Source organism: Canis lupus, chromosome 6, assembly GCF_003254725.2.
Source record: "Canis lupus dingo isolate Sandy chromosome 6, ASM325472v2, whole genome shotgun sequence".
NCBI lineage: Eukaryota > Metazoa > Chordata > Mammalia > Carnivora > Canidae > Canis > Canis lupus.
In genome coordinates, this window is record NC_064248.1 from 5,726,083 (window position 1) to 5,742,650 (window position 16,568).

Here is a 16,568-nt window from a genome sequence, read left to right on the forward strand (position 1 = left end):
AGAGGGTCTAGTGTAAGAGGGCAGCCAGGTGGGGGTGGGGGCTGGGCATGTTCCACAGCTGGGGCCAGGCTAAGACCCCCTGTGATGCCCAATTCCCGGGAACCTGGACTCCACGGGCCCCTTTGTTGCAAGCTTGACAGAACAAGGCCCTGTGGGCTGAGTCGGGTGGGCGCGTGGGCACTGGGGACAGGCCCTGCTGCAGGCCGGGGCCCCCCCATTGACGGGGCTCCCAGCTTCACTTGCCATTCTCTTCTCTCCTGGCACCCGGGTGGAGGGGAAAGCAGGGCACAAGGCTGTGCAGGAGCTTAGGAGGGGACATAGGGGAGAAGGGAGGGAGGGCAGGAGGGAGACTGCAGGGAAGAGTCACAGGGAGGAGAGGGAGGGGAGGGAAGAGCAGATTTAGAAAGGAGGAAGTAGGGGTGCCTGGGGGGCCCAGGTCATGACCGGGGTCCTGGGATCGAGCCCTGTGTCCTAGCTCCCTGCTCAGTGGGGAGTCTGCTTCTCCCTCTCCCTCTCTCTCTCTCTCCCTCTCTCTCTTAAATAAATAAAATCTTAAAAAAGAGAAAGGGGATGGGGATGAGGAAGAGGTGAGTGGAGGGGAGACTGGCTGGGGACTGAGGAGGTGAGATGGCCTGGGCTCAGGAACGCCTGTGTCATTCCCACACTGCAGCCCCAGCCAGAAAGGGGCCACCCCCTCAGATAAGGCAGGCAACGGAGGCGGACAAAGTGTGGGAGTGAGGGGGGGCATTGTGGGCACAAACCCTGTGGCGGCAAAAGTGCAGTGGCCTAGCCAACCAGGTGTGACAAGTCCTCCCACCCAGCATGCTGCCCGTCCCCACCGTGGGGCCTCTGGGCCTCCTCTCCACCTAGGCTTCCTCTGCCTCCTTCCTTCCTCCCTTCCTCCTCCTGTCCTGAGCTGGACAACAGCAGGAGATTCCTCAGATCTCTGCTCCAGAGACCCAAAGGCCACAGTACAAAAGGAATAAAGCCAGAGGTGGAACCCCTAGGGACCAAAGGGACCTGCCCCACGTTACCTAGAGACTGCAACGGCTACCACTGGGCCAGAGATTCTGAAACTTGACCCTTCTGAGGGAGGCCAGCCAGGCCTGCCCACATCCCCACCTTCACCCCCCTGCAGGAAGGACGTGGCCATGTAGTCACATTAGCTTTCATTCAGGCATTCAACAAACACCCTGTGAACATCGGCCGCCATTGCTGGGGACAGCGGAAAGGGCAGGCACAGACCCTGGCCCCAGAGGGCCCTGGGCTAGCCAGGGATCAGGGTCCAGCAAGTGCCCACAGGGGACATTAAGCCAGCAGCGGGGGCTTCCCAGAGCTGAGCCTTAGAGAATAACGTGGTGTCCACCAGACAGAGGGGAAGGCAGCCCCAAAAGGCACAGTGGTGCAAAGGCGAGAGGGCGTGAAATGGAGACAGAGTGTGCGGGGAACAGGAAGTGGTCCCCTGAGGCAGGGCAGCACGGCTGGACACGGGCAGGGACCAGCCACAGTGGGTGCTAATGTCACAGTGAGGGTGACAGGGAGCCACCAGGGCAGTGGAAAGAGGAACTTCCTGGTCAGACTTGTGCTCTAGGAAGGTGCCCTTAGTCACAGGACAGGTGGGGGCAGCAGGGAGCCGACCTGGAGGCAGGGAGACCAGGGCCAGCCCAGAGCCATTTCCAGGCGACAGGTGGCAGCCACCAGCACCAGGGCGGGCCTGGGGAAGTGTGGACAGTGGTTCAGGAAATGGGGCTGGGGCAGAGGAGCCACCTCTGGGGATGCAAGATGAGGGAGGGCCTTGAGGTTTTGCCCCGGGCCCATATGCAACAGGAGGCGCACCTCACCAGGCCAGGGTCTGGGGCTCCCACCCGCCTGGGGGCCCCAAATGGAATGAGGAAGGATCTTACTATAAAGAACATCAAACACCTCCTCTACCATCTTCCGCAGAAGGTACACATCCGAGCCATGTTCCAGGGAAGACCGAGGGATGTTCCGGCCGCCACCCTCGCCCCGCAACACCTTCTTGGGGTGCTCTGCCTCCGGCTCTTTCCACGGGGCCCCTCCTGTGGGACAGAGCATGCCGGGCCATGATAAGCACCTGTGTCACCCCCTGCCCAGGGCCAGGGCTGGTCATCTCTGAGTTCCTAGTGCCTAGCCTAGGGCTTGGGTCTCATCCTGGTCACCTCTAATTTGCTGTGTGACCTTGGGCAAGTCCCTTCCCTCTCTGCGCCTCAGTCTGTGAGCTTTCACCGAAGACCAGCCGGCCCAGCACCCCTTTCTGCGCTCCGACACTAGTGCTCTGCCAAACGAGGAGACGACGGGGACTGCTCCAGGAGGCCAAGGGGCTGCAGAGAGGCAAGTTCAGGCCAGGCTGGGCCTGGGCTGGACCCCAGGAGTGTCAGGGAACTCCTGGGTAAGGAGATGCTAGAAACCACATTGGAAAGGGGGAGAGAAGAGGGCCCGGAGGCCTGCTCGTAGCTTGGAGCCTGCTCCTTCTCCCAGGATCTGCCGAGCTTGAAATAAACCAGCCGAGCTCCGGGTGCTATAAATAGCGGCTCTGCCGGGCTGCAGGAAGCCAGGTGCACCTTCCCCAGGCCCCAGCCTGGCCAACTGGGGGCCACAGGACCCTGCCACTGTCTGCCCTGGACTGGCCCCCATCCAGCCTCGGACAGGGTACAGGCTCTGAGAGCTGGGTGGGGGTGGGGGTGGCAGGAGAAGCAGCTGGACTACAGTGATGACATGCCCAGTGCAGGGGGGTGGGGGACAGCCTTCCCCAAAACAGCCGATCTAAGCTCCAGACCCAAGTGTAATGCAGATGTTAATAACAGCAAGGACAACAGCTGGCGTTTACTGTGTGTGCAGTCAGTGCCAGGCACTGTTCTAGCCTGTATTAGATTTACTTAATCCTCAGATTGAGCCCCAAAAAGTAGCACTGTCCTCCCCTTTCACAGACAGGGAGGTTGAGGGCCAGCGGCCAGCAGGTGGCAGAGCCAGGAAGAGGACCCAGATGTCTGACTTGAGGGCCTGCTCTTAACCCCAAGAGCCAGGAGTCCCCAGTCGTGGGCTCGAGCGGCCGCTTGGGGGCTGCCCTTCAGTGCTGGTGGCAGGCCCTGACCCTGTAGGACCTAATCCACCACAAAAGTGGAGCTGACATCGCTCAGGAGCTCACCAGGAGCACGGATGGGAATTTAGGGCCTGAGAAGCTGGCATGGTGTGGGGAGTAGCCATGGGGTTTGGGGTGGGGGACTAGGGGTGGCAGGGTACAGATGGGGGCCCCAGGCAGGAGGAATGTGCTGGCAGAGGAGAGGAAGGAAGGCCTTCCAGGTGGGGGGAGAGCAGGGACACAGGCAGAGGTGAGAACGCACATGGAGACCTAGTGCTTGGCCCAGGGCTGCCTGCAGAGGAGTGAGGGATGCCGGGAGGGGCAGTGAGGAGGCAGGGGCTAGGGTACGAGGGGCTAAAGGCCCTGGCGTAGCGTGGAGGAGTTGGGGGCTTCAGAACGCTCCCCCATGGGATGCCTGGGTGGCTCAGCAGTTGAGCATGTGCCTTCAGCTCAGGGTGTGATCCTGGGATGGAGTCCTGCATTGGGCTCCCCGCAGGGAGCCTACTTCTCCCTCTGCTTGGGTCTCTGCTTCTCTCTGTATCTTTCATGAATAAATAAATAAAATCTTAAAAAAAAAAAAAAAAGAACACCCCCCCCCCCCCCCACAACCCAGGGCTCCTGGCTCACAGCTCTGCATACTGTTCTCTTCCACAAGCAGCCAGGATCCCCTGGCAGGGCTCCCGGGGAGGTGGAGGTGTCCTACTGCACCTCCCTGATTCTGAAGGGGGGCAGAAGGAGCATGGGTTTCACAACAGAAACCTTGCCTCCATCCCTTGGCGGCTGTGTGTCCCCGGGCAAGTGGCTCAGGCTCACCGTGCCTCAGTTTCTCACTTGTAAACTGGTCACTGTTTCCTGACCCTACTGGGGAAAGTAATCACTAACTGCTCGATTTAGCAAGCACTTCCTTTGTGCTGCCACATGTCCTCAGTCACTTCGGCCCCAAGAGCCACCTTGAGGTATCTCCAGGATTGTTACTGTAATGACAGTGACTACCTCACAGGCTTGATGCCAGGATAACTGAGCGTGGCAAAGGGTGCTGCACACAGCAGGTGCTCAATAAGTGTTGGTTGAACAAGTGCACTTGGTCCCCATGTCAGAGAGGTATAGGGATTGGGCAACACTGGGCTCAGTGTCCCCTTCTGTCAATGAGCAGATGGAGGTGTCTGGGTCTGGCCTCCCGGGGTGGAGTCAGCCAGTCTCTACAGACCAAGGGGCTGCTGTGTGATTCCAACGATGATGCCACACTGGGAAGCCTGCCTTGCCCCCTCCTGTCCGTGCACCCCTCGCCCCCGACACACGGCCACCTGCTATTGCTCTGGGGACCCAGAGATGCACCAGAGCTCCTGCGCTCAGGGACTGCAGGCCCCCGCCCCCCAGAGCCCTGGGCTACTCACGGCAGAACCTGAGGAAGTCTGACTGCAGCTCCTTCCGTGCATTCAGGAACATTCTCCCTTTCTCGGTACCCACCACGAAGGCGCTCTCATCATGCACAGCAACACAGGCCACCTCTGCGTTCAGCTTGGAAAGCGCTGAGCACTGCAAGGGAGGGGCAGAATATGTGAGCCAGTGGGAGGACTGGGGACACCTCTAGTGACAGCTTTGGGGGTGAGCCAGAAGCTTCCAGATGCCTAAGAGCCCACCGGCAGTTCCAGGGAGAGGTCACCCCTCCACTGTTCACAGCTGGACTCTGCAGGAGGAAGGAGTGAATGACCCCCACCCCACCCAAAGCTTGGCCAAGGTCAAGGGAGCAGACAGGTCAAGGAGCCCTGAGAAGGATCCCTGGGTGGCGCAGCGGTTTGGCGCCTGCCTTTGGCCCAGGGCGCGATCCTGGAGATCCGGGATCAAATCCCACGTCAGGCTCCCGGTGCATGGAGCCTGCTTCTCCCTCTGCCTGTGTCTCTGCCTCTCTCTCTCTCTCTCACTGTGTGCCTATCATGAATAAATAAAAATTAAAAAAAAAAAAAAAAAAAGGAGCCCTGAGAAGAATAAAGATACACGGCCTCTGCCCTTCCCTCCTCCCACATCCTCCCTGTCCTGGGGAGGTGGGGGGGCTTCCTGCCTGAGGCTTGGCCCCAGCCCCAGGGACAATCCTGTCTTCAGTTTTCTTAAAGTCCTAAATGAGGAGGAGATAAGGGCCCCAGCAGAACCACGGCTTGGGCAGATCTGGGGTTCAGTTCCACATCAGCCGCTTCCTGCTGCAGGACTGGTGCAACTCACTCCCTGCTCTGGGCCTGTCTCTAAATGTGCAGAAAGGGGGCAAGCAGCCCAGCTCCCAGATTTTCAATGGGCTTGGCTGTGGGATTCATGAGGCCTGGCAGGCAGGAAAGAATCTCTAAGCCGGGGTATCTCATGTGGGTCCAGAGAGAGGTTTTTTGCAGAGTTGAGGGGTTGGCAGGCCCACTGCACAGGAAGCCCTAACTGAGGGGCCCTGCAACCAAGACCACCAGCATTTCAGCCCTTCGACCTAGGTCAGCGGAAAAGCTCTGCCTGCAAAGCTCTCAGCATGCAGTCAGTGCCTCATAAATGCTGGGTTTTATCTGAGTTAGGTAGCGCTCGGCGGGCACCAGGGAGTCTGGCTTCTCATCATAGTTCCGCGGCTGCGTGACCTAGCACAGGCTCCTCAACCCCTCTGGGCCATGATCATGCCTCTTGTGGCAGCCTCAGTCCAGAGTCGCTCTGTTGTGGAAGCAGGGGACCCTGTAGGCTGTAGAGCCAAAAGGCCTGTCCCCTGGGATCTCCTATGGTGAGGGGTGTATGTTGACTTCCTGCTAAGATTAAAACAAAAGCCTGCTGCTCGCTCTCCCCATGCCAATGCTGCAGAACATTAACAAGCGAAGGAGACAAATAGAGTCCAGTTGTTTCCAACAAAGGAGTGGCCATCACTGCTGGAGGAGATACTTACTTCCCTGTGGGGTCACTCTCCAGGTAATCCACTTCCCCAGAGGCACAGACAACGGGGCTTCGAGGAAAGGTCTGGAAGAGGGTCTGGCCCCATACCCACTGCAGACCACCCACAGACCCGGGCCCCAGCCCCAGAGGACACCAGAGTCAAGTCTGCCAAGCAAGGGTTGTTACCCTTGGGGGTCTCTCAGGAAACCCAGAAAGGGACCCAAGGGCAGGGGAGTGAATCTCATCCGCGCCCCAGGCTAGCTACAGGGGCAGTGCTCCTCCCAGGAGTGTCTGTAAGGCCCTCTAGAGCAGGGCTGTCCAACAGAACTTTCTGTGATGATGGAAAAGGTCTGTCGGGGCACCTGGGTGGCTCAGGTGGCTAAGTGTCTGCCTTTAGCTCAGGTCATGGTCCCAGGGTCCTGGGATCGAGCCCTGCATCCGGCTCCCTGCTCAGTAGGGAGCCTGCCTCTCTCTCCCTCTGCATCCCTGTCCCGGCTTGTGCACTCTCTCTCTCAAAAGAAATAAAATCTTTAAAAAATCTGCAAAAACTAGTCATGCTGTGTGACTCCAGGCAAGATGTTGCCCTCTCTGAACTTCAACTTCACCATCCTAAAACACAGGGGTGAAGCTAACTGATGCCAGACAGATTCTAACACCCGCCTATCCTCTGTTGAAGAACATTCCCCCAAGAAAAGGCTACAGGAAAATGACGGTATTATTTCCCCATTTGGGATAAACTACTACAGGTCGAGGTACGTAGGTAATCGTGCCAGAGGAATGATGTACGAGGCCCCATTTCTCTCTCCTGGGCCTGAGAGGCAGATACATCTCTTGCTGTAACATCAGGGGCTGCACCTTTCTCACGAACCACTGTCCCCACAGGTCCTATCCTTCTGATGGGAGGGATGAAATGAGGATGAGGGCTGAGGGGACCAGGGGACAATGGGCAGCACCAGGGTTTCTTTCCAGGGCTGGATTTTTACATACATGGCCTCACTCAGGCCTCCCGCCCCCCTGATGTAGGTAGGGGACCTGTGGCAGATGGGGACAGGGAGTCTCAGGTGGCTGATGGCCCCCGAGGTAGCAGGGCTGGGACTTGAGCTCCGACGTCTGCTGATGTCCAGCGTAGACAGGGGCACTCACCATGGAATCTAAGGCAGACACGAGGCTGGTGATGATCTCGTCTTTGCGGGTAAAGGCAGAGTTCCAACGGTCGGGTCCGCAGCCGTTGGCGGGAATATCACAGCGCTTCCCCAACAAGGCCATGGTCACCTGGATGGAGCGAGGAAGCAGAGGTGGGTGTGTGCCACCACCACCCGCCAGGCGCCCAGGCACCCAGGCACCCAGGGCTGCCTCTACTTCCCCGGGTGGGACAAATCAAGAGCTGGCCTCCCCTCCACTCAAGGGGCTGCATGCATGAAAGCATTAGCACCCCGCACGCAGCACCATGCACTGAGGACCGCGCTCCATGGCACGTGCCCCAAATCTGCAACGCCAGGGCCAAGCCCGGTACCATGGCCAGTCTGCCTGGCACTCAGCTGCCAACTCACCCCCGCACTAGCTCTGGCCATGGCTCTCCGTCGCTCACACACCTTCCATGGCTCCCTACTGCCCACATTAGCTCTGGACTCCAGTCCCTCGGCCAACTCCCCCTTTGCACCCCACACTCCAGGTACTCTAAGAATCACCATCGCCCAAACATACCCACGTCCCTCATGGCCCTCCAGCTGTCACAGGTTCCACTATCCCTGACCTGAGTGGCTTCCAGCCCCTTTTGTCATCTACCCACTCAGCTTTTAACTATCACCTCTGCTGAGAGTGTGCCCTCGAGTGCCCCACCTCCTGCCCCTTCCCGCTGTGGCTGGGTCAGCTGGCTTCCCACATGTCCCCAGGCTCCTCCATTACAGCTTTCTATCAGGCTGTAATGAGCAAGGCCACTGCCTTGAGGCCTGGGAGCCCCAGTCTCAGAGGTCCAGAAAGATACTGTGGGGTGGAGGCACTTCACCTCAGGACATGGTTTTCCCAAGACGGGACTCTGTCCCCTTGTCATGAGGCCCCTGGAGGACTGAGATGCACCCTCCCCCTGCTGGGGTGCCCTCAGAGCAGGGCTCAATGCCAGGGCTCCCCCAGGCAGGGGATAGGCCTGCTGCCCCTGCACCATCCAGCCCAGCCTGGGCACCCACTAGACACAAAGGTCAGCCTCCCCCAGTTCTAGTTCCATCCTGCCCCTCTCATACCAGAACCCCAGGAGTCAGGTCCAGCGGGGTACCCGCAGGCTGCCCCACTGCCAGAGCCTTCCTCTTAGGCAGCTGCTCTCTGGCCAATCCAAGCAGAGGAGAGGGCAGAGAGCACAGGGGAGAGGAAGAGATCCTCAGTTTCCTTCTCTGGGCTCTGCTTCCCCTGGTGCTGTGTGCACAGGTCCCAGACCAGGTCCTGGCAGCCAGCTCGGGGGCTTGAGAAGGGAGCAGGGCTGCAGGCCTCAGAGGGACTCTGTGGATCCTGGTCTCCACTTCCTGCGGGTAGGGGCACTGGGCAGGCCGACAGCCATACCTGGTGTCTTCGAGGCTGCCAAGCCCACAGCTGCCCCTGGACCGCAAGCTCTGTGAGGGCAGGGACAGATATGCCTGTCACTGCTGCACCCCCAGGGCCCAGCACAGGGCCAGACGACGTGTGACGGGCCAGGGCAGAGTGTGGTCGAAACCACAGACACTGAGTCACAAAATCGGTGACACAGAACAAGTGTCAGAGTGCATCACACATAACAAAGTGAGAAGTGTCCCAACTTTAGGGTTATGGAAACATGTAGAGGAATTAGGAATGCCCTCGAGCTTGGCTCTGGCCTCAGGTCTGGCCCGAGTCTGCTATTTGACTGTGAATAAATATTGATTTTAACAAATGTCCAGTCAGTAGCTGGCCAAAATGTGAATTGGGTTCACTTCTAGATGTTTGGAAAATTTATTTCTTCAACCAGGTTGCAATTTTATAAACGTTTGAAGTTCACAATATAAAGACCTGCCGAAGGCATGACAGGCAGGATGGGGGACATCCTAGTGGGCCAACAGGCAGCCGGCGGCCACTGCCTGGGGCCTCCTGCCCCGTGAAGCCCACCTGAGGGCCTGCCGTGTGACCAGCTGAGAGGTCTGCCTGCCTGGGGGCCTGACGGCTCCTCCCCTGCCTTCAGCCACCCCTCGAGCCATTCCCAGAAAGACCTCAGCCTGCCAGCCTCCCAGCCCAAATTGAATCAGGGCAAAGCCAGAGGCACCAGACAGCAGGGCCTCTGGGTCGCCCCAGACAGCTGTTGGCTCCTTCCTGCAAAGTCCTAATCCATTTAGGAAGGAACCAGGGACTCAGAGGCGGAGGGAGGGAGGGAGGGAGGGTGGAAGGGGGGCTCGGCTTGGGCTAGCCCCTGAGTCCTTGTCCAGGATGGAAGGTGGGTGCACTTAGGGAAGCAGGGGGAAGAAGACCCTCCTGCAAATGCTGGGGGGCCTCGGGGAGGGGGGCAGGTCCCTCGTGGCAGGAGCTGCTGGGGCTGGGGCAGAGGTGCAAGAGCACTGGGCCCGGAGCCGAGAGCCAGGCCCAGGTCTGCCAGGACTATGCTGGGTCAACCCACCCCAAACTGTAGTTTTCTAGGTTTGTAAGGTGAGGTAGCTCTAACATGAGGCCGGCAAGAAAACCACCCAATCAAAGCACCACAGAACACAGAACACGAGGATGAGAGCAGTTAAGTAGGAGGTAAGTGGCCACCATGAACAGGACAGAGGCCCGGGGGCCGGGAGGGGAGGACAGGAGCCCCAGCCAGAGCCCCATGCACCGGGGAGCAGAGGCCAGGGCTGGGCAAGGCCAGAGGCACCCAAGTGTTGCTCTGGGACACCCAGGGAGGGACACGAGAGGCGTCACGTTGGGTGATGGGCAGCTGGCTCCTGACGCAGGGCACAGGGGGCGAGGGGCTGCCAGGGCCATCGGGTTCCCGGGTGGACAATGCCTGCGAGGCCCAGGAGGCGAGCAGGGAAGCCGAGAGAAGCCCCTCTCTGCCCCGACAGATACTTCTTGTACCTCCCGGCCCCTGGGCCTGCTGGCACTGACTGCTGCCCTGACCACGGGCGGGCTCGGGCTCCATGCTGGGCCCTCCTCCCCCCTGACCCATCCTGCCCCTCGCAGCTAGGCAATCTTTGGCTCCAGTGCCACAGGCTAGTGACTCTCTCCCTTCTCTCTGAATGCCACCTGCTGCACCTGCTGCACCTTCATGTCTAACAAGGAACTCACGGAGCAGGGCACCACGGCTCTCTCTGGGACCAGCTCCTCCCCGGCCAGCCACTGGGGCGCTCAGGCTCCAACCGGGGCCTCGTCCTGCTCCCTTCTCCCTCGTTTCTCAAACGATCCGGGGAGAATCCAACTTGTGTGGCTCCAGAAAGCACCCGATCTGCCCGACTCTCATCACCTCCAGGGCCACCACCCCACCAAGGCCACCATCCTCGCTAGCTCACCCCATGGCGAGGGCCTCCTCACCCTCCTCCTGTCCCCATGGTCCATCCTGCTGACAGCAGCCGAGTCAATCTCATGCCACTGTCCTGCTTAGAGAAGTCAAAATAACACCCCCTGAGTGTCTTGCCGTGTGAGCTGGGCCCACCTGCCTTCTCCAGCCCGTCGGCCCTCTTGCCTGTGTGCTGGGCTCTGGCTCTGTCCTCCTCCTGTCCCTTTTATGCCACCTGGGCGCCCCTCTCCGGCCTTATGCCTACGGGACACCCCCACCCCAGTGCAGTGGCCTCCTTCAGGTCTACACCTCCTGCCTCCCCGGCTCCATCAGCCCCATCACCAACTCCTTGGGGCACTGTCCTTGGCCACACCGCAGTCCCACCCTCACACCGGCTTCCTATCTCTTCTCCCCTCACAGAACCTGCTGCAATCTGAAGGGACTTGCTCCTGGGCTTCCCCAGTGGGACTGTTAGCTCTGGGAGGCCGGGGCCCTGCCTGCCAGGTTGACAGGATGCCCACTGCCTTGCACGCCTGCTTGGGTTCTTGTAGGCATACAGCAAATGTTCGGGGGAACTAGCCAGTGTGACGCTTGGCAGGAACCAGGACGGTCACAAGCTGTAAGCAGAGTGACCACTTGGGCCTTGGAAGGCTCTCAAAAAATAAAAATAAAAAAAGAGGCCATGTGCAACACTGCGGGTCTGGATGTGTTAGGATCATGGAGGAACAGCCCAGAAACTGAGAGTGACAGAAGCTGCTGGGTCAGTCAGGTGTCCTGCTGATCCTCTGCGCGGCTGCAGGACCCACAGCACCCACAGTACCCACAGCAGCAGGCCCATGGCCACCTGTCTGGGTGGAGCAGCAGTGTGTGTTACTGTCTCTGCTTACATCATCCTCCTTGGCAGGGACAAGGAAGGGGCTTACCCAAGACCCTGGCCAGGGGGTACTGGGGATGAGGTCTGTCTGCCTGTCTGTCCTCAAGGCCACTCCCATCCTTCAAGGAGTGGCAGGAGGACTGTACTCACACTGGGACACGGGGAGCAGAAAGATCAGCTGACTGAATCCATAGCTGATGCATGGCGAGTGTGACCCACTTGCCCTGGTTTGCCAGGAACCTTCCTGAGTTTAGAACAGAAAAGTACCCTATCCTGGGAGATTCCTCAAGCCCAGGCAAACTGAGGCAGGCAGTCACATCACGACACAGGGACCAACAGGCCCAAATGCCCTTCCCAGAGGCTGAGAATGAGACGGACAGACAAGAGGGCTTAGTGATGGACAGTAGGGCCTGTCCTTGGGTCCCAAAAATCAATTCTATCTAATCAGGTAAGAGACAGGCTTGGTGGCTCCCGGGGGAGGGGACAGGACTGCCTTCTCCAGGGAGATCTTTTTTTTTTTTCTTTAAGATTTTATGTATTGGGATCCCTGGGTGGCGCAACGGTTTAGCGCCTGCCTTTGGCCCAGGGCACGATCCTGGAGACCCGGGATCGAATCCCACATCGGGCTCCCAGTGCATGGAGCCTGCTTCTCCCTCTGCCTGTGTCTCTGCCTCTCTCTCTCTCTCTCTGTGGTGACTATCATAAATAAATAAATTAAAAAAAAAAAGATTTTATGTATTTATTCATGAGAGACACAGAGAGAGGCAGAGACACAGGCAGAGGAAGAAGCAGGCTCCCTGCAGGGAACCCAATGTGGGACTCGATCCCAGGACCCCAGGATCACGCCCTGAGCCAAAGGCGGACGCTCACCCACTGAGCCACACAGGTGCCCTTCCGGGGAGATCTTGAGGAGGGAAGGAAGCCACTCTCTTGACCTGGCCAGAGTCTCGTTTTATGAAGCACTAAGAGAGCTGGGGAGGGTGAAGATGCTGGGTGCCTGGTCTGCAGGAATACTGTGTGACACCTGCCCCATCACTCTGCACCTGTGAGAAGGCATTAGCCCAGCTGCTGCCAACACCTGCCTCCCACCCCCAGTCTCCTGGGCCCCACCCCCTAGAAGCCCTGAGGTGACAGGTCAGCAGCAGGGCCAGGACACTGTGTCTTTAAGTTCCCCGGGGGAGTCTGACCCGAAGCCAGGTACCGCCTGGATGATCTCTGGGCACATTTCCAGCCCCAGCATCCCGATTCCAGTTTCCGAGCAGCTCTGCTCTTCCTGCCTGCTGCCCACCTCCCCACCCCCGGCTGGGGAGTCGTCGCCCAGACAGTGGCGGCTTTGCTGGCGACCGAGAGCTGGAGGCCAGCTGGGTCTCGGAGCCAAAGATTAGTGAGGTGCTTGTGTGTACGTCTGAGTCACTACTGCCCCCACCCAAGGCAGACCTGTCTCCCATGGGGAGGCACCCATGGGGCTCAGGCCCAGAAAGCCCACCCTAGCCGGCCCTGGGGCCAGCACCAGCAGCTCAGCCGGGGTCTCTAAGCTCCAACACCTTGCACTGGGTGCTCCAGGCCAGCTGGGAGGCTCAGTGGGGGGTGTCCTCGTGCCTGCCCTTTCTGCTGCCCATGGCCTGCAAGCCTGGGGAGACAGGTGCTTGCTCTGGCGGGTACCCGATCTCTTGCAGTGACATGTGGCCCAGCAGAAGTGAACGTGGCTGATGCTGTCAGGAGGTGGGCGAGGGGTGTGCCAGCAAAAACGTCAAGGCTGCAGAGAAACCTCCCAGTCCGGCCCATTTAAACCCCCCTCCCCAGGGCGCCTGGATAGCCCAGTGGTTGAGCACCTGCCTTTGGCTCAGGTCATGATCCTGGAGTCCCGGGATCGAGTCCCACATCAGGCTCCCGGCATGGAGCCTGCTTCTCCCTCTGCCTGTGTCTCTGCCTCTCTCTTTCTTTCTCTGCGTCTCTCATGAATAAATAAATAAAATCTTTAAAAAAAGAAAAAACAAGAAAACCCCCCTCCTTCCCCACCAGCATCTGATGCTCCCTCATCCAAGGGTTCAACCCTCCCACTCTGCCTTGTCTCCGTGCCCTGCTTCCACTGCCAGCTCTCCCAGGCTGAAGAGACACCCTTGTGGCCACCGACCAGCCGTCCACCAAGGCCCCCTCAGACGCTGCTGTCCCATTGTGAGCACTCTGACACCGGTGACCTCTGTCCAGTGAGCAGGCAGGATGGAGGCGACTCTGCCCACTTTAAGGGCGAAGAAACCAAGACCTGCGGGACATTCCTGTTCAAAGGGAAGGACAAAGCCAGGATGATGTTTGGGACATCTGACACAACCAGTCCCCTTTTGCTCCTACTTGGGGTAAGGCCCCTAATTCTGAGGCCTGGGGCTCATAGTGGAACCCCAGGTGCAGTGACAGGCCAGCAGGGTGGCTGAAGAGACCCATGCAGCTGGCCATGCTCCTGGCTGGACGCCAGCAGAGAGAGAGAGCTTGTGCGTTCGGGAATAGGAGTCCAGGTGCCAGTCCTCCACACCGTGGGCCCAGGGGCTCAGAGCAACCCACGGAAGGCACCTGAAGGGTCCAGATCTCAAACAGAAGTGCCAAGGAAGTGGGACTGGCCAGCCATCCAGGGACCCGGCTGCCACTCTTCCTGCCAGGGAACCAGCAGAGGGGGAGTGAAGGAGGGAGCGACAAGGCCCAAGTACCCAGGACTGCTTAGACCCTGATGTCTGGCTAAGTCTCCCAACAGCCCTCGTTTTCCAGAGCAGGATTTTGAGCTTCGAGCACCCTGCTCACAAACCCCAGAGCCAGGATGTGCAAAAGGCAGGATCTCTGCTCCTATCATCCAGACTAAATCCGGGTTCCCCTGATGCAGCCTTCGACGACCTCCCTCTGGGATGCCAACAGATCGGTGGGCTTGGCCTGGCTGGCAGGGCAGGGCGGCGCACCCAGCACTCTGCTTCATCGCATATGGAACCCAGGTGGGTGCAGGCAAGGAGACCCCAGGAAGGCCTGTGGGAAGCTGGCCTGTCCCGACCCCAGGACGCCTTCCCTGGCCAGTGGCCCTACTGGGAATATGGAGATTGCTCTTCCTTTCCCCTCAAGTCTGCCGGAGCCTAAATATGTGTGTAAGGAAATCAGGAGCATGAGTGGGCATCTGTGAGTGTGTCAGCGTGAGGGTGCAGATGTGATGGTACGTGTGTCTGAGAGAGAAAGCACAGTGGGGGAACGGATGGGGGTAAGAAACGAGACAGGGTGTGTACAACCCACAAAGCAAGAGCAGGCCCCCCACCCTGGCCCCGGCCATAGTGACAGCATGTGGCACAGCCCACCAGGCTGGAGAGGGTCTACTTGTCCCCATGGGTTTGGGACTGAACCAAGAAACCTACACCACCACTCTCCTATGACCAACGCTTTTAGGGAGTGGTAAGCTGGGGGCGACCCAGGGGCTGAGTCTGCTCCAGGCCCCTCCGAGTCAGGGAAGTGGGTGCCCCTCCCTCCCCCCTTCCCTCCCACACACTTGTTGATCCCCAAGGGCTACACGAGGTGTACATCAGCTACCCAGACAGGCCGTCCTGGGACAGAACAGAAGCACACTCCACCTGGCCGTCAGCCTGCAAAACAGCTCAGCAGACCTGAGGCCCGGCTACCGCTCAGGAGGCCCCAGGCAGGATGCTTCCCTGGCCTCCCTTCACCCCAACCTGTTTACTCAATCCTCCTGGGAGCCTGCCCTGGGTTAGGCAGACTTGGAAACGACTCAGACGGCCCCACCTGCCCTCCTAGAGCTCACAGGGCCAGCCTGTCCACAGAGAATTATCAGACCATGAAATGAGGACAAGCGGGGAAGTTTGCCCTAGCTACAGAGCTTGACATGGGAGAAAGGGGTTTGACTCACATCTTCTGTTGATCTAACTTTGGGGGAGTAGGGAGTCTCCAAACAAGGTTTCCCAGAGTTGAAGAATACTGAGATGGGTTTTGAAGGGTGAATAGGAGTTCTCTGGGAGCACAAGTGGAAAGATGATTTCTGTAAACAGGGAAGAAGCTTGGCTTGTGGAAATACAACCTTCACTCCATAAGTAAAGCGAGGTGTCTGTCTGGAGGGTCAATCCTAAGATTAGGGTGGGTGCTCAGTGGCCTTTGCTGGAATGTAGTGGGGGCGGGGGAGGGGGGCAGTGCACCGCCAGGCTTATCTCTGTCCCAGAGTGTGAATGCTAGCAACCCAAATACACATACACACTCACACACATGCACGTACAGGTGTGCACACAGCTGTGCTCAGCCTAAGTCCTCCTGGGGCCCATCCACGCACAGTGAGTACGGGGCAACCCTCACAGAGAAGATGCCAGCCCAAGCCCAGGCAGGAGAACCCTGCCTGGCACACAGACAAACATGACACAAGCCTTGCCCTTGGGGGGGGCCACAGTCCTGGCCAGCTGATCCTGCCTCTGCTCCCAGCCTCACTCTCCTCCCTCCAGTGCTCCCCCACCCCCAACAGCCTGCAGGCCTCTAGCCATGCCTGTCGGCTGGCTTCTGGGACCCAGCACCTCTGTGTCCTCTGTAAGAGACACCCCTCCCCTTCGCCTGGCTCACTCCTAGCTGTTGTCAGGGACACTGGCGCCTCTGGTCCCGACCCTCCTAGCTGGCCCGCTGCCCCTTGGCTGGACACCCACAGCTCTTTCCTCCCTCCCTGCAACTCCACCCCCACTAGGACGCAGAGGCATCTGGGCCCCTGTAAGCCCACCACCTCCACCTCCTATGTGCCACCCCCCCACCCCCAGGCCTGCTGAGAACCAGCCTGGTGCACAGAACTGGGCCAGGAAAGGAGGAAAGGCGCTCGGTGGGGAGGGGCCGTTTATGCATGTTTGGAAGAATCAGGAGACAAGAAGAAAGTAGGTGGGGAGGTGGGGGGTACTCTGGACAAGGGGCAGCACTAGTGAAGGCGATGAGCCAGCAGGGCAAGGTATGGGGGTCCCCGCGGAGGCTGGGAGGGGACTGGGAGCTAGACCAGATCCCCGAGCCCTTTCAACCGAGACCAAGGTCAGGTACTAAGACTGTCCAGGAGGAAACACGCAGTGCTTCTGTCCCGGCCTCAACCCCAGAGCCTGGGCCTGCGCTCCAGAGGGCTCTGCTCCAGCCCTGCTCCAAGGGACAGTAGTGTGCAAGCCTAAGAGGACACACCTCACCCAGAGAATGATTCTGCCCTGGGATACCTTCTGGCTGCTCAGGGCCCTGGAGTCCAC

At 59.2% G+C, this 16,568-nt stretch overlaps 1 protein-coding gene across 5 annotated transcripts in view; it reads right to left on the reverse strand.

Annotated features, from left to right (window-relative positions):
• GTF2IRD1 (GTF2I repeat domain containing 1) overlaps positions 1–16,568 on the reverse strand; it is a 110,659-nt gene that overhangs the window by 68,232 nt on the left and 25,859 nt on the right. For all 5 annotated transcript variants that reach the window (XM_035717842.2, XM_035717841.2, XM_035717838.2 and 2 more), the window contains exons 2-4: positions 7,133–7,261; positions 4,495–4,636; positions 1,905–2,060 (exon numbers count right to left, since the gene is read on the reverse strand). In XM_035717842.2, the coding sequence (XP_035573735.1) occupies positions 1,905–2,060; positions 4,495–4,636; positions 7,133–7,255 (421 nt within the window). In that variant the 5' untranslated portion in view covers positions 7,256–7,261. The remainder of the gene's footprint in view (positions 1–1,904; positions 2,061–4,494; positions 4,637–7,132; positions 7,262–16,568) is intronic.